The 25,580-nt window shown below is 36.9% G+C and overlaps 1 protein-coding gene across 1 annotated transcript in view; it reads left to right on the plus strand.

Moving 5' to 3' along the window:
- Positions 1–897: 897 nt before the first annotated feature.
- lmbrd1 (LMBR1 domain containing 1) overlaps positions 898–25,580 on the plus strand; it is a 129,949-nt gene continuing 105,266 nt past the window's right edge. Inside the window, exons 1-3 of the mRNA XM_052090213.1 lie at positions 898–987; positions 5,571–5,747; positions 8,918–8,981. Coding sequence (XP_051946173.1) covers positions 919–987; positions 5,571–5,747; positions 8,918–8,981 — 310 coding nt within the window. The 5' untranslated portion in view covers positions 898–918. The remainder of the gene's footprint in view (positions 988–5,570; positions 5,748–8,917; positions 8,982–25,580) is intronic.

Genomic DNA, 25,580 nt, shown 5'->3' on the forward strand with positions numbered 1-25,580 from the left:
TTTGGAATTTAGCAATGGGTATGTGTCATTGCCAGTGTTCACAAGAAACTTACAACAATGAAGGTAATGCGAGTTTTAAACAGTTTTACGCACCTTCAAAAATGGTCAAGAAATCGTTTAATTTTAGATCAAAAGAGAACAGCGGGCAAGATATTGCTATGATTAGTGCTTACAACATGTACATGTTTTTAAATTTGTGTTGGGGAGGTTGGGGGACAGATTTTCTCTGTCGACTTGGGGGGTTAATGGCAGTTTTGCAAGGAGTTGAAGCGCGAAGTTACGGTGCTTGACGTGCATGCCGGGGCGGAGTTACAGCGAACAAGATTTGATCTACTCAGACTCCAATCAGGTTATTAGCAAAATAGACCTCCGAGACCCCGTAATGTATACGTGTTTATATGCACAGTGGACAAAATGACAGCTGCAGAGACATATTTTGCTAAAAATATAAAGTGTTTACATTTTCAAGATTGGAAAACTTTGACAAACCATGTACTGACATAATTATTGATTGATTGATTTATTACGAATTAACCACTGGTTATTTGACATAGATTTTTCCCCATTAAAAATAAAACAGCTTATGGGTATAGATTTATTTTAATCATATAATTGTAGTGCCTTACAAACATAGGCAACATATTATTTAAATTTCTCGAACGTTGAAAAAAAGTGTTCAAACTCTGAGAGGAAAATCTGCAAAGAGTGGAGATTTGGTTAAGAATAGGCTTCAGATTTTATGAAATAAAGCAATGTATTTCGTTGTTAGAGTTTAATTACAATTTTAGGGTTTAAAAACATAATTCGCAAGTTCTGCCTCGATCTTTAGTTTGTGCCCAATATCTCTGTCGTCGTGAGTGTTGTGACGTCAGCGGTCACATGACGAGTATCAGCTGTGTTGCAGGAAGTGAAGCAGTCATGGCGCCTCCTGTAGCGTTACTCTCTGAATCTGTGCTCGGATGGTCCATTTTCACCATCGTTTTACTGGTGAGACACATACACTGTCAGTTAAACATTGAGTTATATTATTTAACATGGTATTTCCGCTGAAATATACTGTCAAATGTCATGCTGGTCTGTAGCTCGAGCTGAATACTGTTATTGTTGTTGACACATTTGAATTAATGTGAGGGGTTATTATAGTATGTTTATATGTTTATATGTTTATAGTATAATTAACTCCTTTTTTATATTGGCGTGACCACATGAAGCGTGCCATAATACATCAGCCCTTGAGGATCTGTCTGTCATAATCCTCCTCGTTTACATTTAGGTTGACAATTTTATGAACTGAACACTTATTACTATAAGAAGTAAACCCTCTAATTTTGGGGAAATGGTGATACAAAAATAAAATAGAATAAATATTGTATTTAGATTAAATCTTAATAGCCTATTTTTATTATTATGAATCTGTTTATTAAATTCTTTTGTCATTTGTAATTTTATTATTAAGTTAAAAGTACAATTTTAAATTACGATTACCTATTATAAAATTGAGGTTTAATTTTAGGATGACAGCTTTAAAGAAATGTAATATATTTTATGTTTATGTGACAATATGAAGCTTACTATAACACATCAGCCCTTGATGATATATCTCTATGTTATGTTATCTATCATACCGTATATATATATATGTAATATAATCCTCTTTGTTTACTGCCTGGCTAATGAATTTACTTAACTGTAGTTAAACGTATTAAATAAGTAGACCCTCTATTAGTGAAAGGTAATTCACTAAAATGCAGTTCAGGGTAAAATATTTCCACAAGTAAATTTGTTATTTACATTTTGAAATATTATCTTAATTGACTTTTATTATTATTTATTTAGTTGATGATGATGATAATACATTTGTGTTAATATATTATCATTATTATTATGTTAATATTAAATGATTATACACTCACCTAAAGGATTATTAGGAACACCTATTCAATTTCTCATTAATGCAATTATCTAATCAACCAATCACATGGAAGTTGCTTCAATGCATTTAGGGGTGTGGTCCTGGTCAAGACAATCTCCTGAACTCCAAACTGAATGTCAGAATGGGAAAGAAAGGTGATTTAAGCAATTTTGAGCGTGGCATGGTTGTTGGTGCCAGACGGGCCGGTCTGAGTATTTCACAATCTGCTCAGTTACTGGGATTTTCACGCACAACCATTTCTAGGGTTTACAAAGAATGGTGTGAAAAGGGAAAAACATCCAGTATGCGGCAGTCCTGTGGGCGAAAATGCCTTGTTCATGCTAGAGGTCAGAGGAGAATGGGCCGACCGATTCAAGCTTATAGAAGAGCAACTTTGCCTGAAATAACCACTCGTTACAACCGAGGTATGCAGCAAAGCATTTGTGAAGCCACAACACGCACAACCTTGAGGCGGATGGGCTACAACAGCAGAAGACCCCACCGGGTACCACTCATCTCCACTACAAATAGGAAAAAGAGGCTACAATTTGCAAGAGCTCACCAAAATTGGACAGTTGAAGACTGGAAAAATGTTGCCTGGTCTGATGAGTCTCGATTTCTGATGAGACATTCAGATGGTAGAGTCAGAATTTGGCGTAAACAGAATGAGAACATGGATCCATCATGCCTTGTTACCACTGTGCAGGCTGGTGGTGGTGGTGTAATGGTGTGGGGATGTTTTCTTGGCACACTTTAGGCCCCTTAGTGCCAATTGGGCATCGTTTAAATGCCACGGCCTACCTAAGCATTGTTTCTGACCATGTCCATCCCTTTATGGCCACCATGTACCCATCCTCTGATGGCTACTTCCAGCAGGATAATGCACCATGTCACAAAGCTTGAATCATTTCAAATTGGTTTCTTGAACATGACAATGAGTTCACTGTACTAAAATGGCCCCACAGTCACCAGATCTCAACCCAATAGAGCATCTTTGGGATGTGGTGGAACGGGAGCTTCATGCCCTGGATGTGCATCCCACAAATCTCCATCAACTGCAAGATGCTATCCTATCAATATGGGCCAACATTTCTAAAGAATGCTTTCAGCACCTTGTTGAATCAATGCCACGTAGAATTAAGGCAGTTCTGAAGGTGAAAGGGGGTCAAACACAGTATTAGTATGGTGTTCCTAATAATCCTTTAGGTGAGTGTATAATGATTTAAATACTTTTATCATGACTAATGTGGCTTGAACATCTAAGTCTTAAGTTAGGCTTCTTAGTTTTTAGATTCAAGATTTGTTTATATTCTACCTGATTGAGGTTTCTAGATAAAGTGGCTTCTTCTGCGCATTAACTTTCTAATTAAAGTGCACTTAACTCAAGTTTAACAAGTGCAAAGCGAGCAGCTTTTTGTTAGATAAATGTTCAGCGCATCCTGATTTAAAGCTGCACTATGTAAGATTTTTTTTGTTATAAATGAACAAATTGATATTATTGATTGAGTACATCAACAAACAGTGTTCAAGACAATGTCCTTACCTTACCCAGATTCACTACTCTAAGACTATAAAAAAATATTTGTATTTGTTCTGTTCGATTTAGTGCGAAATTGGTTTATGCCATTCATCCTTGCATCATTACGTCATGTCCGCACACAGAGCCGTCTGTCTCATGTTCCGGCTGGAGAAACTAACTACGCTATTTAACTCAGTTCAGTAACGCTCACACATGTCAGGGCCGCTTCGTTGCAGTCTAGATTGATGCTTATCTGTTATCCGTTTGGCGAAGTTGTTTACCTGCCATAATGCTTGGTTTTCTGGTAGGGTTGTTAAAGCTTATATTGCTTGTCATGCTTTTATGAATTGGTCATTACTTGTGTGTTAAACGATTGCGATGTATCTAAGTTACTGTGACATGTTTAATATGTATGACTTCTGAAATTAACTTCTTTTAATTGTTATATTGCGTATTTAAGCATATTATTTTACATTTAATAAAGTATATTTTATCCCCATCATTATTGAAGCCTCGTTTATGTTTTTAGTTTACAGTGTTATTGTGTGCATTGCATAGACATGCTAATGTTGTAACTGAGGCTGGACAATATAGTATAAAAATAACAAAGTGTTCTATTGAACTCATATCAGCCATATCACTAGTTTAACCTCTTAAATTGAAAATTTTACTTTTCAATTAAAATATAAATAGTTGATAAATCACTTGAATAATTATAGTAAGATCTACTGGTGGTGGCTGAGGAGAGTCCCCTGGTCTCTTTTTAAAAGTGCTTTGAGTGTCGGAAAAACGATTTAAGTGTAAAATTCATTCAAATATGTAAATAAGAGTTGTTTATCTTCATCAAAGCAAGTCATATTTTTGTTTTAAATGTTTAATCGTATAATATAGTATCAACTTAAAAATAGCACTCTATGACTCCGGCTTCAGTCATGATCACACACAGTCAATGTCAAGGTAAGCTCAATTTGGGAGATTCATCCTCCAGAAGAGCAGTGCCAGAACACGACTAATGTAATGTATTCTTTTGCTTGCAACTGAAGTTTCAATTCACAGATTTCGTTAGAGAGCACAAAGTTACGTAGTGCAGCTTTAAATGCAGAGCGTTGGGTCATTATCTGACCAACCATTCAAGCAGGATCTAAAACGTGTAGGGCCCTTAATTGATCCTGTCTGAAAACAGTATCCTGTAATCACAGGCTCATATTAGCTGTGCCCTAAGAGCTTAGAGTGTGGATGTGTTTGGAATATGACCTTTCCATTCTTAAATTAGTTCCGTTAGAAAGTTGCAATCTGTAGGCAGGTTTGTTCTTTTCTTTCTAAGAGAAGAAATGTTTGGCCGGAAGATCAGAAAATAAGTAGAATACAGACTCAAGAGTTCTCTAAATAGCAGGACACTTGTATGTTGTTTTGAACTTGAATGACTTGGGTTTGTGCCAACTATGTGCCTGACATCTAATCAGTATGGTTTGAAACCAGAAATTTAGACCTTGGTGCTGTTGAAAGAAAACAACCACAAAACTTGAAATACAATACGCTGATGAATTTTAAACATATTAATATTATGAAAAATCAGTCCATTTGAACATGACACATTTAAACAGGATCTTTATGGTTCAGAACACTCCTTGAGTACTATTGATATGCATCATGTGGTCATCCTTTATTGTATTTATTCTATTTTGTACTTCTATATCGTATTTAATTATTAGCCTAGCTGATTGTGAAAGTTTGCATGTTGGAAGAAATGTTAAAGTTAGTGCTATATTCACAAGTTTCATGCAAATGGATTAATGACTTAGAAATATTGCACTACAAACAAACAGACATTGCAATCAACATAAAGTGCAAAAGCAAATCAAAAATAGTGTCTTGTCTTGTTTAATGTAAGTGTGAAATTAATTTAGCAGCATGTTTAGTTTTAGTGAAGAGATACATATTTATATTAAATATAAATTTGTCTTTAAATCTGTTTTCATGCAATTAAGCATAAGCCTTAATATCAGAAGGTCTTTAGATCTAGATAAACATAAATTCAGTTAAGTGTGTCCTAACTTTTGACTGGTATCTTACTGTATTGATTTTATTGTTTATTTTAAAATAAACCTCATATTGTACATTTTTTTCCTGTATCTTCAGGTGATCTTGGTCTTCTGCTGGGTTTACATCAGGAAGTACCAGAGCCGTCAGGAGAGCGAGGTGATCTCCACCATCACAGCGATATGTGCTCTAGCTGTTGCCCTCATCACATCTGCTCTTCTGCCTGTGGATATCTTTCTAGTGTCTTTCATGAAGTACCCCAATGGCACATACAAGGTATCCATCCATAGCACTGTCCAGAAATGCTATCGCTGCTCCATGTTAACTCGCACAGATATGTGTTATCGCACAGAGCTGTATTTCCCAAAAGCATCATGCGCCTAAGTAGTTCCTACAAACCATTGGCGCCAATGGTCTCTATAATCAACTTAAGTTTGCAGTGCTTTTGGGAAACGCAGCCCAGGTTGATTCAGCTCAGTAGCTCCAGTGTGTGACATATAAACACAAAAAGAATACAAATAACCCTATTTATCTACCTTGTACAATTACATTCTGACGTCTTGTATTAAATTCAAAATTATGATCACGTTTTACTCTGTGTAACTATTCTAATGGTCCTGTTACTGTTGGGACATTTAAATGTTTCTTATACCAAAAGATGGCAGGTCGATTTGTAGTAGTCTGTGAGTTTTGAAGGAAATTGAAAATAATAAAATAATTTAGTGTCAGAGAAATCAATACTTCAGGTTTGGGTTTACAGACTGAATTGAGCACCTTTATTTTACTTGACTCAAATGGTCTATGGTGACTGAATGGCATAATTCATGTAACCATGGACTTACCATTCTTACGGATAGTGAATTATTAAGCTAAGCATGGTATTACCTCCCAATCGTAAATCAAGCAACGTGGAATTAGAGCAAAATGCTCCTCATCTAACATGTGATGCTAAATATGGGTGATTCACTTCGGTTTGGCTATTATTCTCCTTGCACATTTTTGGTATTCATTTTACTGCATTTTAATAAGAAAACACACACACACACACACTATATTTATATATATAAAATATATATATATATATATTTTTTTTAACAATATACTGTAAAAGTAAAACAATTAGAATTCTCCCATTATTTACAGAACTTGCTCACATGTTATTTCATGCCCAAATGACTTTTTTCAAAAGTGTTTTTCAGAATAAATTGAGATCTAAAGACTGTGTTGGACTGGCTTTAATTTGAGATAACCATCAGTCCTAAGATGGTTTAAAGGTCCTTGTAGAGGTCAAGAGCAGATACAACTTTATCGAAATAAGACAAAACATCATTACTGGTTTCATTCCTTTTATTGGACGTTGAGGGTTTTGAAGTGTTCTGAAGAACAGATCATATCACAGATCATCTGTGTAGAAGGAGAAGGTTATCTGAATGAGATTATCAGCAACTCCTTCGAGTTAATTAGATCTGTGATGAAGCCGCAGATCTTTTTATCCCACACTTCCTTAAAACACCTTAAATTTCATAGAATTCATAGAAAGGCACACAACACCCTAGCATCTTTAAAATGTATTATATATTTTTTTTTACATAATGTTAAATATCACAGATCTGAGCTGTGTTTCCCAAAAGCATCGTAAACCTAAGTAGATCGTAGAAACCATTGGCACCAATGGTCTTGATGATCAACTTAAGCTTGCAATGCTTTTGGGAAAGCAACCCTTAAGGGTTGACAGGCTAATACAAATAAATTAGTTTATAGTATTAATTGTATACACCATTTTGCCTTCTTAAAGAGCACTAAACAGTCTTTACTGTACAAGGAAGATTACAACCGACTCTAATGAAATACAAAACATGAACCTAAATTGGTGAGAAAAGGCTGTTTAAGAATCAGTCTGAGACTCGGCTATGATTATGCATAATAACTCAGGCAGACAGGTGCTTGTGTTGTGGGAGGTTGAGCTGGAAGGAGCCATCAAGTCTTGGATAAACACAAAAGATTATGGCAGTGATTTCCTTGGCTCTGACTTTCCAGTAATCCATTTTTCTGATGTGACGATCAAATGTATCTCTTCCTCCAATTGAGTAAGCTGGCTTAATAGGCAGGGGAACCTTCCAGACTAAACATCTTAATGCAGCCTGTGCATGTAGGTTTATTTCAGTTTATGTGCCCTAAAGAGATTACTGCAGTGAGTGACAGGCCTGGGTTTCGGCTAATGAGTATGCATTCTCATACAGTAAACTTGAAGCAGCGATAGAGTTTGCTAGATGAACTGCAGTTGAATCATTGTTTTATTTTCTACTTCTTTGTTATTCTATGAGTGTTAGGTTTAGAAACCAACACAGCTAATCTGCTTAAAACAGGAGAGATCTACAATGGCTGCAAGATATATTTGGACACTTACAGCAAAAAATAAAAATGTATGGATGCAGTTTTATTAGACAACAAAATTGCAAATTATATGACATTTATGTTATTGAAAAATAACACAAGCACTTGTTTCAAGCAAAACATTTCAAATAGGATGCCACTTGTTTGGTAATTTGTTATCTAATGCAATGAAATTAGTACATTTAAGTGTAGCTTAAGTGTCAAAAGGGTTTATGGGTCTATTTTATGTGCATTTATTTGAGCTGTAACATGGTAAGTGCCTTGGTAACCAAAACAGCTTAGTAATTACATTTTTTGATTGTACTATATATTTAATGGTTCCCATGTTTTCAAATGATAAAAACAAATAAATAAAAAATCACTAATTAGGCATGGATATTCATTGGTCAAAAAGTGCGGGAACCCTTGTATGCATCATTTGTGATAAAATGTGTAGTTATGTCCCAACCTGTTTAAATTTGTTAGAGCTGACAGCTAGCAAGTGTCACGTCAATTTGATCCAACACCGCAATGATGTTTTTCTAATGCTCATATGGCAATTACGGGTTTGATCTTTTGGCATGATGAAACGGTGAGTTTTGAATGTGGGATTGGAGTTAATTGAGACAAGAGAGTCAGAGAATGAGAGGGAAAAAGTGTGTGTGAGAGATTGTGATTTACCGCAACAAGGCAGACAGCAATTCTCTCTGGCATTTGGATCTACTCTGAGAACGTGTGAGTCATCAAAGTGCCAGGTCATGTTTTTGATGGAATCTGTGACACATTGGGAATAAATTACAGTGTGCTAGTAGAGCCAGCTCTTTTTATCACTTGTGTCCCATGGTATCGTTACAAAAGAAACAACGATACAAATAAAAATCCCCACTGCATAGATACTATATACTGTATGCATTTGTTGTTCAGGTATTGATCCTTTGAGATACATATCCTGCATGGTTGTGTTGTTTGTGTCTGTCTGTGATCTAATGAATTAGATATATGCTGTTTGTGATTGAATGTATTAGTTTATTGCATTTTTCTAATAGAGTAATCTTTCCCCCCCCTAAATCTAGGATTGGTCTTCAAACAATGAGACCAGGCAGCAGATTGAAGACTCAGTTTTGTACGGCTACTACAGTGAGTACTAGGTTTAAAATGGATCCTTTCGTATATTTTAAGGCTGTAAATTGATTACATTTTAATCAAATTAATTATATGAAATTATTATTTATAAATTAATATAAATAATTACAGTTTATCACATACATCAATATTTGCTGAGAAAAGCCCCCAAATTAAGATCATTCAAAGACATTACATTATTGTGGCTAGTGTTGACTGCTAAATTGGAAAAATATGCTTTGTGTTTAGGTGGTACTTAAAGCTTGAATTTCTCAGACGTTAGTAAGATTCATTTTTATGGAATTTACATGGCAAAAAGTTTGGAATAATGTACAGATTTTGCTGATTCAGAAGGAAATTGGTACTTTAATTCAACAAAGAGGCATTCAGCTGATCACAAAGTATAGTCAGAACATTACTGAAGTAAAAATCAGCACCATCAAAATGTAAAAAACAAGTCATTTTTGATCAAATCTAGACAGGCCCAATTTCCAGCAGTCATCACTCCCAACACCTTATTCTTGAGTAATCATGCTAAATTGCTAGAAAACCACTTGCTATTATATCAAACACAGTTGAAAGCTATTTGATTTGTTAAATGAAGCTTAACATTGTCTTTGTGTTTGTTTTTGAGTTGCCACAGTATGCAATAAACTGACATGGCTTAATGTAAATATTAGGTCAAAAATGACAAAAAAGAAACAGCTTTCTCTAGAAACACTTCAGTCAATCATTGTTTTTGGGAATAAAGGCTATACAATGCTTGAAATTGCCAAACAAAATGAGGATTTCATACAAAGGTGTACACTACAGTCTTCAAAGACAAAGGATAACTGCCTCTAACAAGGACAGAACGAGATGTGGAAGGCCAGTTGTACAACTAAACAAGAGGATAAGTACATCAGAGTCTCTAGTTTGAGAAATAGATGCATCACATGACCCCAGCTGACAGCTTCATTGAATTCTACTCGCTCAACACCTGTTTCATATAGCAGTGAAGAGAAGACTCAGGGATGCAGGCCTTTTGAGAAGAATTGCAAAGAAAAAGCCACTTTTGAAACAGAAAAACAAAAGAAAATGTTAGAGTGGGCAAAAAAACACAGACATTGGACAACAGCTAATTGGAAAAGAGTGTTATGGATCTTAACCCCATTGAGCTTTTGTGGGATCAACTAGACTGTAAGGTGCGTGAGAAGTGCCCGACAAGACAGCCAAATCTATCTCAAGTGCTACAGGAAGTGTGGGGTGAAATGTCACTTTTGGGTGCCAATGTACATATTTTCATCATTCATTTCCTATGTCATGAACATTTCCAATCTCTATATGAACCTTGAAAATAAACAGGCCACCAAACCTCACCTGTGACCGAGCTGGCCAAGTTTTTGAACAGCGAATAGGTTATTTACGTTATTGACGTTATTCACATAATTTTTTAGATCCAAATTTCTGAACCATGGATTTCAGAACCAAGTTTCTGAACACCTAATAGGCTTTATGATGTTCTGTTTCTGATCCAAGGATTTCAGAACAAGCCATGTTTAGAGCCTAGTTTCGATAGATTTTCTTTTAAGTCTAGTAAATAAGTAACATTGCATTTTTATAGTTACACTGAATTCTTTATCTCAAGAAAAAAGTGTACTCCTCATAATATGACCCTTTTAAGACACTGCCTTCATACTGGAGATGACAAATGCAGTACATTTAATTTCCTTACTTAGCATTTTAGAAAATGTACCATTCATATTCCTTCATCATCTGCAACACTTATTGTTGGCATTTTATTTTGGGAGCCAGCACAATCCAGTCCACAGCTCTCTGTTAATGTCTAGTGACTCAGGGTATAAATTATACAGCTCACATTATCTGACATCAGCCTACAAAAGCTGGCAGTTAGGTTGCGGGATTGTTTCATTTTTGCGGTAACGTCTTGGTCAAATTAAGCTAAAGGGGGTGCAGCTTTCAGCTGAATAAATCTCTTGTCTGCCAGGGTAAAACACAGCATTAGTCAAGTGACCTTTTCTATGAAAAGTTCAAAAGGGCTTGTGAACATAGGCAGTGTTGTCCCTAATAAACGTCTTTTTGAAAATCTGTGACTTCACAGAATTAACTATATTTCCGTGACACATTACACAACTTTTATTGTGTCCATTTATCGCCTCCATTGCTTCGTCTTTAAATTCCTTAGAAATTGACACTTCCTAATTTTCAAACCCAGTGGAACATGTCCATAGTTAATGTGTGGTTAATTCTCTAGAACACCTGTGAGACTTCATACATTCACTAAAAATTAACTGGGGACCAATGACTACAAGCAATCTCAAAAATGGCTACTAGTTTTGAGAAAAGGTCTAGCTTTTTTTGTGTGCCGATACCACTGCTAGAAATTCAATCTCAGAAAAGTTACATCTTGAAATCGCATAACAGTGTGAAACGATATGACTTCACCGCATTAAATGTATCTCACTGACACATATGGATGCTTTAATTGAGTCATCTATTGCTTCTAATTTCAATAATACCTTTTAGGAATGGTGGGAGCTGGGACAAGGTAGCATAAAATTGAGTTACAGAACAGTTGTTTGATTATCATTGGAGTTTGTCAACAGATGCTGCATAGAACAGGCCGTCGGTAGTAGAGCGGCACAGCATCTGTTGAGCAGTGCCAAATGCGCAAGAGACAAGCTGCCAGCCAATACAAACCAGCCAATCAAAATGCCTCACTTCCATCGTCAGAAGAGCATCAGAATATTAACAATGACAGAGCAGGTAGACACGTCGAAAATCCCCTCTCCAGCTGTCGAGCCTGTGTTCTCCAAGAACAAAAGAAAACAAGATTTGTTTGTTATAGGTCATACATTTATTTTCTGAAATAAAACTTTTTTTGGGAACTTTTGCGTAAATTTTGCCAGAACATAATGCAAGGAAAATAGGTAGTTATAGTACATTGATATAATTTAAAGACAACATGAAACGGCATTGACAAAACTTAACATTTTTGGTAATGTGACATTTTCAGGTTCAAAAGAATTTTCAACTTAGATCATGAAAAGTAGGCTATGATATTACTACCTGTATTTTCAAAGGTAATTGCCACTAGTACTATTACACATATTTATGGTTAAGGATTTGAACAACTAACCCTTAATATAAAACTTTGCGGCACAACCACTCAGAACACCTTAGAAACAACATAGCAACAGCCTAGCAAAGAACATTTGATTAAAATGCAGAAAAAGTCATTATTATTATTAAAACCATTTTTTTTTGTTCTGTAAAAAAAACATGCACTGATGAATCACACAATAGGTTCAGAGAAATTTGTTAGGAAAGTAAACAGAAATTCTTAAATGGAATTAACTTTTCATTTTTAATTCTGTTTAAATATTTAGTTTTGGTTGCAGAACGTTCTTGTTTCATTGATAATGCTCAATATTGCTTGCCCCTGCTGCTGAGTCTGCATTTTGGTGTAAATTTCACTCGTTTCTCTGAGGAGATTGAACTTTTTTTTAATAATAAAACTAATAAAATGAATTGCTGACATTCTACTGTTAGACAGCAAAATATTTTTAGAAAAATTTGAGTTGGTTATTACACATAAACTTCATAATATATGTTAAAATACCAGGTTAAAGGAATATTACGTGTTCAATACTGGTTAAGCATTTTTAGCATAATACTAATTACCTAAAAAAATTATTTTCTTTAAAAAAGTGCAAAAATCAAGGTTACAGTGAGGCACTTACAATTGAAGTGAATGTGGTCAATTTTTGGAGGGTTTAAAGGCAGAAATGTGAAGCTTATAATTATAGAAAAACACTTAAATTAATTCAAAGTCAAGCTTGTTCACAGTGGGTGTTGGACTCCGACAGGGCTGTAGCTTGTCACCAATCCTGTTTTTGATATTCATTAATAGGATATCAAGGTTTACTCAAGTGTGTTCACACCTATGCTATTTGCAGATGATGTGGTCCTGTTGGCATCATCATGCTGTGACCTCCAGCACGCTCTTGGGAGGTTTGCAGCCGAGTGTTGGGTTGAGAGTCAACACCTCCAAGTCTGAGGCCATGGTTCTCTGCCGAAAAAGGGTGGATTGCTCTCTTCAGGTAGGGAGAGAGCAGCTGCCCCAAGTGTAGGTTTTCAAGTATCTCAGGATCTTGTTCACGAGTAAGGGAAAGTTGGAGCACGAGATTGACATGCAGATCGGTGCAGCATCTGCAGTAATGCGACCACTCTACCGGATCGTGGTGGTGAAGAAGGAGCTGACCCTGGAGGCAAAGCTCTCAATTTACCATTTGGTGTACGTTCCAACCCTCACCTATGGTCATGAGCTTTGGGGAGTGACCGAAAGAATAAGATTGCGAATACAAGCAGACAAAATTAGGTTTCTTCGTAGGGTGTCAGGTCTCACCCTAAGGGATAGGGTGTGAAGCTCTGACATCCGAGAGTGGCACGGATTAGAACCACCGCTCCTCCGAGTTGAAAGGGGCCAGTTGAGGTGGTTTGGGCATCTGATTAGGATGCCTCGTGGATGCCTTGCTGCGGAGGTGTTTCGGGCATGTCCAACTGGGAGAAGACCCAGGGGAAGACTCAGAACACACTGGAGGGATTGTATCTTTCGGCTGGCCTGGGAATGCCTCAGGATCCCCCAGGATGAGCTGGAGGATGTGACTGGCCAGGGGAAAAGGATGAATGGGCTACTTTACTTAGTCTGCTGCCACCACGACCCGGTCCCGGATAAGTGTAATATAATATTGTGATATTTTAGCCTTAAAGTCATTTTTTTCAGTCGTTTTAGGATTTTAGGGTTTGTTGACATCAGTGCTTGAAGTGGAAGAAAAAAGTATTGGTACTCTCCTTGTTAGCATTAAACTTGATTTTTTTTGGGGAATTTTGCAACATACAGTATGTTTTTTTTTTTTTTAAATAAGTAAATAAACTTGGGGTTTTATAAACTGAACTGGGGTCAAACTTCTTTTTCCGGATTTATCTTACCTAACACTTTTATTGTAACTATAATTTATCATGAAAAACAAAACTGTTAATATTTTGTTTATTTCCATTAAAATAGTGTTTAATTAACATTTTCAAGTTCTGATCTGGCTGAAGAACAAATATGACCTCACACTCTCAACTAACAAATATGATTTGATTAACTTTGAAAATAAAACATACAATGAAGGGATATTGTTTCTGAAAGCTGAGGAAGAATATTTAGATCTGCTAAAGTCTGTATCTATGACAATATCAATCCACGTAAGAGAACAATGACAGTCTAATTTTGAACTGTCTTTTTACTCAAAATAAATGTAGCCTAAAACTGAAAAAAATAATGATGTATGTTTTTCCTTTTTTTATTTTTATTATCCTCCCATTCAGTGAGGGCAAAATTAGCTTTTCCTTGTCCTGCACACATGAATTTGCACAGAGGAGCCAGATACTTGTGCAGATAATTATCATTAGACACGGTGAACAAACTGATTTGATGATGTCAGGATTGAACTCTGACTCACATCTCTATATAGAACCAAACACTGTCAGGATTTATGCATAGGAAAGTTCCCACTTCGCATAATCATTTTACTAGCACTACAGAAAAGAATGGAGAATAAAAAGCACATTTTCCTGTGTATTTTCATAGATTTGACTTTTGTGAAAAAAGGTTGTGCATATAAGCTGACATCACATATGTAACAGCTTGGAATTTTAGTAGTTTTGACTGCACCCAGCAGCTAAACAATTTGCATAATACATTTGAGTGAATAAGATGTGATAAAATAAGCTCACCCAAAAGTTGTAACTGAGCTATGCCCAGACAAGCTTAAACATGCACGCTCCTCCAGAACTGGACCACAGATTGCTTGACGACCACCGATGCTCTTGCACGTGTTGAGAGTTGTTAAACTCACCGCAGAGTTTTGCGCAGAGAGCACTCCTCAAGAGGTTACCTCAAATTTATCAAAATCATTTGGAAGGTCAGATAAAAGTGATTGGTGGGCCTTAGCCAATCAATGACTTACATTAAATAAAAACATAATATCGTACTGGGAGACTCTGAGAAATGGTGGTACGCAAGAAAAACTGGCGTCGTCTACAAACTTCAGGAGTTGAACAGAGGGGTTATTTGCAGTGTAGTCATTCGTGTACAAGGAGAAGAGCAGTGGAGAGAGAACGCATCCCTGAGGAGCACCAGTGCTAATAGCGTGGGTCCTGGATGTGATTTTCCCTAGTCTCACTACCTGCTGCCTATCTGTCAGAAAGCTGTTGATCCACTGACAGATTGTGGTTGGCATTGAGAGCTGGGTCAGTTTGGTTGAGAGAAGATCAGGCATGATGGTATTGAAGGCTGAACTGAAGTGATTAAATGATTTTATCACACTAAAATCATGTTTACACACATATTGTTCATGTATTGTGGCTATACATTTGAAAAAGTGAGTATTTTAACTTTCAAAAATTGGCCAAATTCACTTCCATTGTAAGTGCCTCACTGTAACCCAGATTTTTCCTTTTTTAAAGGAGGGGCGAGACAAAATAATTTTTTGTTGTAATCAATGTTATAGCACATATATTGTCGATTGAGCTTTACTTGTGTTGAAGCTAGAATATTCCTTTAATATGCAGAAATGGCTTGATAACTGGTCTGATTCGACCAGCAACCAACACTGGCTCAACCAGTGGCTTGAGTTTGGGGCAAAACAATCTGTTTCTTCAGCCAATGACAAAGGGGGTTATTATTTCTGGAATTATGTTTGTGACACTAGTGGTGAAATCATTACACACTTTAACTTTTAAGACCCATTCCAAACAGCAATCATTCAGACTCCCTGTGCCCACTCCAGCCTTATGTTGTCCTTAAATCATCACAATGCTTATGAAGTTCTTTCATGTGTCTCTTTTTCCTTTGCTGTGGCATCCACTGAGGTTCTGAACAGTTTATTTCATGACTTTTTGGAAGATCAAGGGTTGTGCTCTGCTGACAACTCTGAAAGGAACGTGACAGAGCCACATCTGTACTTCAGAAGGAAAATAAAACTTGAAGAGGGAAGCGAACCTCACTAAAAGTCTTCCTGGTGTGCAGTGTGGTCCCTCATGTAGGCTTTATGCAAGGTGGTGGTCTAGACAGATGAAGAACGAGGCACCAGACACTTTGAGTTTCTAAAGAAGATTGAGGACGGGAAGAGACGCCGTCTGATCATGTGTGTGGTTATGACTAACAAACTCAGCTGCAGAACAATCAATTCACTAGAAAAGGGTTATGGGCTACAAAAACGTCTACTTAAAGGCCTGTGTGGAAAGGGGTTTGGAGTAGCTGCAAGCACTGCTAGCGTATGTGCTTGCATAATACGTAATGTGATTTTTAGTCTCCTGTATTTACATATTCAACCTGCTACAATCAACGATTGCACTGGGGTTTATTGTTTGCTTTTGTTTTCCTGATGACAAATGTTTGCCTATTTTTTTTTTTATCTGCTCCCCTTCTGCTCATGGGGATGGACTCGGAGAAGAACAACTGTCTTATCCGAAGAAACGCAAGCCAAGCACGAGGAATAGGAACACATTTTTTTTCTTTTGCGAAAGTGTGGTGCCAACACCTCTCTAAACTTCCTCCAGGAAAATGCCTTTGTTCTCAGAAAAAGATGCTGCATGCTGCCTTCCCAACAGGCGCCATTAACACTCGACCATCTGAGCTTTGGGTATTTGCATTGAAATCACCTGCTGCAGTGGAATCTAACAGTAACTGATAGATTGTTCTCAATCAATAGATGCAGCCTGCTGACTGCTTTGCATTCACTCGCACACAGGTTGTTATACAGTGATTAAGGTATGGAGATATTATTTTCTCAACGGACACAACCGCAGTGGTTTTAAACAGAATGATCCTGCTCTTTTTTTCCCTCCTCTTGGTGGCATTTTCGCTCTGCTGCAGTTCTTGAATTAGTTGCATTGATTGCAGCCCCCACCTTCCATCCCATCTCTGCATCAAGTGCAGAGGAGATATTCCAGCAGCCTGTAGGTGGAGATCAAGCTCCATCTATTACAGCAAAGCCAAATCCAATATGTTTGCGAGGACTGCCAGGTCAAACCCTTAAAGGCTTCTTTACAAAGAAGAATCTGAGATCCCTGTCCGCCCATGTATGTGCTAACAGAATAACTATAACACTGAATTTGTCCCTGTGCAATGTGTGGTGGTGAACATTGTACTTAAAGGCATAGTTCACCCAAAAATTTAAATTCTGTCCTTGTTTAATGATAGTTTTATCTTAACCTGTATGACTAACCTTCTTCAGTGGAAAACAAAAGGATTTGTCAGGCAGAACGTTAGCCTCAGTCACCATTTACATTCATTGCATCTTTTTTTCCATACACTGAAAGTGAATGGTGACTGAGATTGTCATTATGTGTAACATATCCTAATGTGTGTGAAAGAAAGTCATACAGATTGGAATGACATGTGGGTGATAATGATGACAGAATTTCCATTTTTGGATGAACTGTCCCTTTTAAGAGGACAAACTTGTCCACAACGAAGTGATTGGTTTGTTCTGGAGCTTTTGCTCTGAAGACATTCATTCTTAACTTTGTTGTAATTATTTTATAACGACCCATTGCCTTTGTCAAACATGCTTATTATCATGCTTGGATGTTGATGATGTCAGGTGCATGAATGTGCTCAATTTGTTTGAGGCGTAATTCATATCCATTCGTGAAGCCCTCTGAACACCCACTGATGTGCTTAACAGCCTCTTCAAGTGCTCTTTGCATATTACGGCTGTTCAGTTTTAATCAAACTCTGTTGTGCTGTGTCATGTGTTAAACTGAAAATGAGTTTGTGCTTTGTCTATGACAACACTTTAGCTGTAATCATGTGACGGCACTCTCGGTACTTTATCAGCAAGCATTTTAGTACTTTCAGCCAATTTGACAATAAACTTATTAAATCCCAACTTAAATACTCCATGAAATTATTTGAAGAGTGCAGTTGTCTTTCCTGTATTGATGTATTTCCAATGGAAACAGGGAGGTTGTTTGTAGTCAGTGGCAGGTAGTTTTAGGGGAAGGGACATTCTCGTTCTAGAGTTTTCTGCGATTGATTGGACAAAAATATGTGTAGTGTGGGATGCATCATCAATCTTTTCAGCCTGATCTCAAGGGAAAGTTCACCCAAAAATGAAAATTCTCTCATTATTTACTCAACCTTATGGTATCCCAACAAGTGTTTGACTGACTTTCTTCACCAAAACACATTTGAAGAAAAATAGAAAAATACCTTAGCTCATTAGGTCCTTAAAATGCAAGTGAATGGCAATTTCTCTTTTGAAGCTCCAAAAATCACAGACAGTCAGCATAAACATTATCGATACACTCCAGCAGTAAATTAATGTCTTCTAAAGCGATCACGTTTGTGCAAAAAATATAAATATTTAAGTACTTTTTAACTATAAACCTTTGCGTCCATTAGGCTTCACAAGAGGGTGGAGTCCAAGCGGTCTCTTGTGTGACGTATTCGTGCTGTTATGATATAGATGTAGTCTCACGCTCTCCACTCGGTTGAGACATCCAGGATAAGCACACAAACGCACCATTGTGAGTAAAGAAACAGATAAATACAGATCTAAACCAAAACCGATCAAGCTACTGTACAACGTTCCTCCTCACTTGTAAACAGTGCTGCTCTTCCAGCTGTGACACACTTGACTCAGTTCACATGATTTAGATTTAAAAAGTAATCTAAATACATTTCGAAATAAAACGATCCTTTATTTCACCAGGAAACTAGCACAGTACACACATCAAGCCATGTAAAAAAATCATTTTGCAAAATGTAGGTATAGTAACGTGATTCTATGAGACCAGGTTGGTATTTCTGGTCCATTTTCCTGGAACAGAAAGTCTGTAAATTGTATATATGTGCTAAAGGTGAATTTTGTCAAATGTTTTAGAATCAGACTCTCTTTGAGTTGCCAGTACGCAGAGATACCGGAATTTATCTTGGTCCCATTTGACATCCACATGCAATAAATAACAATCAACATATGATAGACACAGTAGCAATAAATACAAAGAGACATGCACACATTATGATACAATATACACATTACAATCTATCATTACATTTTTGATGGACAGTAGCATATAGATGTCTTTAAATCTAATTGTAATGCACTAAAAGCACACATTTAGAATTTATGAGCTCTGTAAGCCTCGGATGATGGGAGGGAAAGTGTGCGTTTCCTGCTATATATTTACTAAGGACCCTTAATGTACAAACTCGCTCTCTTCCTGATCTTTAATGACATGTAATCTTTTAAGAGTCTTTCTTAAAGCGTGGCATCATTCAGTTTATACAAATGCTCCATCTGAGTTGCTCTTCAAAGCCATGGAGTTGCACAGACCCCTGGAGCAACAGGAGGAATCACCCCTGAGCCCTCTAAATAAATAATTTGATTATGGTCTTAACACTGTCTCTTTTGCAAGTGTTTATGTGTGCGTTTGAAGGCTGAAGGCTTAAGGAGGGGTTCACGTTTTATAGGTGCAGTTCTCTTGATAGCTTAGTGTGAGCATAAATGCATTTTTTGGCTTGCTCTGTGTTCTTCATGTATGTTTCAGCATGATTGCTAATGGAAAGCGCACGTTGCTGGTGACACTCAACAGCAACAAACACTGACAGATTATGCAGTTATTGCAGTGTGCAGCTGTGCATGGCGCAAGGTTCTTAAGCCTGCTGAGAAGAGACCTCAGGCCAAAGGTACACAGGAATGATTCAAATGTGGCCTGGCTTTGCCTGCCATTAATACTCGGCCAAATTTCTGAGAGCCGCATCATGATGCCTCTGTCTCGTGGCGGGCATTTTGATGGTCAGAAGTAGGCATAGTAAACCCTGAATAGATTGCGGCTGAAACCCTTATCCAAGACATCACTGGAGATTACCATTTTAGGTTAAGTAATTAAAGGGAAAATATATATTTGTTCAGCTTGCCTGGGGCTAGGTCCTTGGGCATATTTTCTATTTAATTTAGTGTTCTTTGGATTGCACAGCCTCTACCTTGAGGTTTGGCCACAAAGCACAATGTTAAATAAATTATAAAATAAAATAAAATAAAATCTCTAAAAGTCCCCTGACACATCAGATGTCTCAAGTTTAAATGCTTTCTATCACCAGTCTGGAGTCTGGTGATCCACAGTTTTGTTTGCAATGTCAAGAGGGTTTAAAAGCTGAAAGCTTCTCCTTTAAATAAATAGTTCACCCAAAAATTAAAATTCTGTTATCATTTACTCACCCTTACGTAGTATCAAACTCATATGACTTCATGTTCAGCTTGATGATTTCAATTCAGCAGTTGATAGTGATTCACTTTAAAGCAAAATGTAGAAATATTCCATGCAACTTGTGCAAAATATTCCACCATATTCCCATTTACTTCGTATGATGAACAGAGTGAAATTTCAGTTGTTATTCTGTTTCAAACCAGTGAATGGAACATCCTTCAAAATATCTCCTTTTGTGTTTCTACAAAAGAAAGAATTATTTTAAATTTTAATTCAGATGTTTTGGAACTTTCATACAAGAATACCAGAAATGGTTTCCGTCTGAAAGATAATCAGATCCAACTGTCGAGAAGCCACTGAGTTGAACACCTCTGTGCACATTTAAATCTACATCTCAGACAACATCAAACTAGCTGTTCTGCTCTCTCTACTGGCTCTTTTCACATCTTTTAAAATGAGTAAAAGTCAAATTCAGTCAGGTATGTACATGTGCAAAGCTCCAGGACTTAAAATGAGTATGAAAGATAAAAGTGAGGTAATTTCCTGAAGTGTGAACTTGCCGAAATAGTTCTGCAGCCAACGATAAATATCTGCTGTTGAAATTATTGAACTGGAGTCAAAATAATAGGTTGCAAAATCGCTGTCGCAGGGGGGTGCAATGAAAATTGTTGCAGCACTGGTGGATTGCATCTTAACGGTATAGCTCACCCCAAATTGAAAATTTCTGTGTATCGCTGCAGTTTCCTAGTAAAATGAACACTAGAGGTGCTACAACAATGGTTTGGTTTAAACATTGGCTCAAGGACAATAGCTGATTTTTATCTTATAAAAGCTTATTTTTCACTCTTTATTACTCATCCCCCGCTATGTTATGATATCAAAATACTGTTACTTTAACGCAAGATTTGAAAAATATTTTTTTTTACACTTGTATTACAGACCCACCTACATGTAAACACTTATTTGTTATTAGCTTGCTTTGCAGATTACCTGTAGCATTGGACTTTGTGCTCAACAATTGCGGTTTGAATTCAGTCAACCATGTCTGATTACAACCTCATTTCGCTCGATTTGGCAGGACATTTCACTATAAAACTGCAGCCAAACATGTAATGAAGCACGTAATTTCAGTTTTGCAAAAGCATTGCTTTTCATGAGACCGGGCTGGACAACAAAATAAAATAAATTCAAAGACCAATAAAGTTTGACATTTCGTTTGTGTTTCACAGACAAAGAAAGTAATACGGTTTGTTGAGTAAATTATTAAAAATATATATTTTTTTGGTGAACTACTCCTTTAAATGTTTTCTAAAGGAAAGTAGGTTTACGAACATAGATTAATCTACTATATGTAACTGGATTATGCTACTAAGAGTATTCTTCATATAAGTCCTTGTGAAGTGGAACACATTGAAGTTTCTTTCATAGGAGGGTCAACATTTAAAGAGAATGTTCGGCAAATGCTCTTTAATCCAGCATTTGAAAGCATATGTAAGGCATGGGTCATGCAGGTAATAAACTGTGAAATCAATTCAGAAAAATGTTTGAAGTGTCAGTCTTCAGGGTCCTTGCCTTTTTTCACAATGTGTTGCATGAAGATGATTTTACCTCCCTTTTGTGGTTTTTTCACATTAATTCACAATTCATGTCTGGTATTACGCCACCTCTTCATGAAACTGAGACAGTTTTCCCTCTTGTATAAATGGACACAGAGTCCCATCGTGTTTCCATTTTTCATTAAGTGAACAATGCTTTCTTTTTAATCTGATATCAGACATACTCCGTTGCAAAAGTGGCCATGCAGTTTAAATTCTGCCATTTTATTTTGTTCCTTACTTGTGAGCATTTAATTTGATAGCTATTACATAGTGGATAGTGGTATATTGTGTAGTTGTAAATGTTTTAAGTAATTTTCATGTTAGCATTTGTGAAAATAGAGATTTAGGCCTATTTTTGCTCTACTCACTTATTCTGGTATAAGGTTTCTAGCTCAACAATAATGATAGGGTGAGAGGAAGATCTCAGCTGCTCTCTAGTTCATTAATGTTCTGTGTTGGCAGCCCGGTTCTTTGGCTATTAGATAACCCCACTACGAATACACTGTGTAAATATGGCTTAATGACAAACAGAATACCTGCTAGTAGGGCTGTAAATATTACAGGCAGGGGGGTAAAGAGTTTGTGTGAGGGGTGTGTGGGGACGTCCACAATGCTGGTTTGTGGATGTAGTGTTTTTTGTAAATGTCTTTGATGGAGGAAAGAGAGACCCAGATGATCTTCTCCACTGTCCTCACTATCCTCTGCAGGGCTTTGCGGTCCGAAACGGTGCAATGGTTGAAATCTCTGGCGACATTAAACAGTCCGTCAGGGTGAGCGTTCTGTAGTTCGCTCATAGCCCCATACAGTTCACAGAGCACTTCCTTAGCGTTAGCGCTTGGGGGAATGTAAATCTAACAGTCACAAGCTCCACCAGCGATGAGCAGTAACTAGAGACTATTATAGAGTTATTGCACCATTCCGTGTTGATTTAAACACACAAATCACAATGCTACTCCATACATTGGTATTTTAGAACATTGTGTGCTAACAAGCATGCTTCTATCTTTTCTATTCCAGCATGACAGTGCCCCTGTGAACAATGCGAGGTCCACAAGGAAATAGTTTAGTTTACTAAGTCTGGTGTGGAAGAACTTGAATGGCCTGCACAAAGCCCAGATCTGAGCCCCATTGAAAATCTTGTTGATGAATTGGAATGCCAACTGTTAACCAGCCCTCCTGCAGCCATGTTACTACATACAGTATAGTAGAAAACCTTCCCAGAAGAGGGGAAGCTATTATTGCAGCAAAGGGGAAATTAATGCCCCTTGGTTTGAAATTAAATGTTCATCAAGCACATATGGTGTCCACAAACTTTTGAGCACATAGTGTATATACAGTCGCTAGTCTTGAAGGACACATCGCATTTGCTGAAGGACTCATCTTTGCACTTTCTGAATAACGAAGATTAGTTTTGGCTTCTGTTTTCATTGTTTTGATAGTGAAATGTGCTCTGCTAGTCTCTTTTCTTTGCAGATCTCTGAATGCGAGTCTTTTCTTGCAGTCCTCTTTTCAGAGGATGCTTGGCCCCCAGAGGTCAGTTCTTCTAAGAGCCAATTACAATGGCAAATGATTGCCTGCCCTGATTTGCAATCTGACAGGCCGCACATAGTACAAGAAGTTTAGCAGATTGCTAATTTTCAATCTAGTTACAATCAATTCCACCTCACCACTGTTTTCCTCTTTTACTGAACGAGTAGACGCCTCCTTCACATAAACCAGCTGTGACATTTGAGAAGATTTAGAGTTTAAGATCTGTATGTGCTTAAATGAATAGAGGAAATTTTTGATCAAACCTTCTTGACCTTGATTAATTTTCAGTCCACGGCTGCCAGTGGAAAAAGACCTGCTCTTCAGTGATCATTCATTGGTTCTGTGTGTCATAATGCTCTTTTAAATACAAATACTTATTAAAATAATATTCATGGTTAAATACAGCACAGACTTATTCTTTCACAGATTCAGAAGATGACTCATCTTTCAGTTTGTAAAAATAAGCAAAAATTACATTTACAGTTATGTGCTTACAATGGTAGTCAATGGGGCAATTGTATAGGGGGATTTACAGAAGGCAGAATGATGAAGCTTGAGTTATTGCTAAAGCTTTTAAATGAATTATTATGTAAAAAATGGTCAATAAAGTCCTTTTGAGATGGGAAATTCTAGGTGAATAACAGTCTGGTTAAGCGCTACCATCAAAATTCTTGTGGGTGGAGTTTGCTCCTTGTTATTACTGCTCTAAAGAGTGCTTATTAGGTCCCTTACTTGTAATGTTGTACAGATATCTTTTGAATGTTAACACGTATTGAATTTACATGACATGAGTAGAATGACTGGATTACAACTTGCTATATATATGCACTTGCCCCATAAGTTTCCAATGTAAGTTAATTACTGTATGCATGCTTTTGTTTTGTTTTTATAAACTGAGGGATGAGTCATAGTTATGTTCTGTTGAGGACCTTAAATGATTAATGTTCTTGGAATATTACTTTAAGTTTGCGAAATACTGTATCTGTGGAAAAATGAAGAGTTTGCAATTAAAGGTACTGTTCATTCACAAATGAAAATTCTGTCATTATTTACTACCTGTATGACTTCTGTGCACACAAAAGGAGAGGTTCGGCAGAATGTTGGGGACTGACAGAGTCTGTCACCATTTACTTTTAATGCATAATTCTTCCTTACAATGAATGTGAATGATGACTGTGTCTGTCATTCTGCCTAATGTCTACTGTTGTATTCCACAGAAGAAAGTCTTATGGGTTTGGTACGACACGAGGTTGAGTAAATGATGACAGAATTTTCAATTTTGGGTTTTCAAATCCTTTTAAGATTAAATATAAAAATCCTATCAAACTTTACACTTAAAGATGATATTGTCCCATTGTTGATTCTATATAAAGTTGAGATGTAACGAAGCATCAAACCCCACCTCAAACCCTAGACACTGACAGTGTGTGATTTTTAATGTTCCATTGCCATGTTGCCCATAGTGCATGGGTTCACAATGGAAAGCTGACAGTTCTACAGAAAAGGTACAACATGTGCCCTCACAACTGGTTTAATTATACATCGCCGTTAAATTTCTCAACTATATATCGTAATTAAACAATCGTCTCTCTGCTTTAATTTTGCAAACGGACAACGTCTGAGGCTATTACATTTTTTACAGTTAATTAGAGTTGTAAAGGAGGGAGCAAATTAAATAAATTCTCGCCTGAAGACACCCTTTCAGATTTATTTTGCAAACAACCCATGTATGTTGTTTTAGTTCGAACCCTTTTAAAATAATAAACATCAAATTAACAATACCTTGGAGATTAACCAAAAGTCTCAAGTGTATTTTTACTGGCTTAATTTGTTTGTCTCTCTGTTCCAGTGTGGGGTCATCTACACTCTTGTCTCCACACTTGGGGGGGAATTACCAGAGTGCTATAAAAGGAGCCAGATTTTAGTGGAGGGATGAGGTTGGTCCTTTAATTATTTAGCTCCCTTTTCTCTTTGTCAGGGGGATTAATATGCTAAACTTTTCTACCCAGTCAGGTTCATTTCCATTAGATCTGCTTAGATGGAAATTGATGATCTGCAGGAATGCAGTGCAGCCTATTGCCTTGCCGTGTTAATATTCATGTTGTTATGATTAATATTACTATTCGTCAGGTGCCATGAGCTCACAGACTGGGAACAGAGAGCAATACTGCAATGTTTGCCACTAGCATTATATGGTAAAGTGTGTGTGTGTGTGTGT

This window comes from Xyrauchen texanus, chromosome 24, assembly GCF_025860055.1.
Source record: "Xyrauchen texanus isolate HMW12.3.18 chromosome 24, RBS_HiC_50CHRs, whole genome shotgun sequence".
NCBI lineage: Eukaryota > Metazoa > Chordata > Actinopteri > Cypriniformes > Catostomidae > Xyrauchen > Xyrauchen texanus.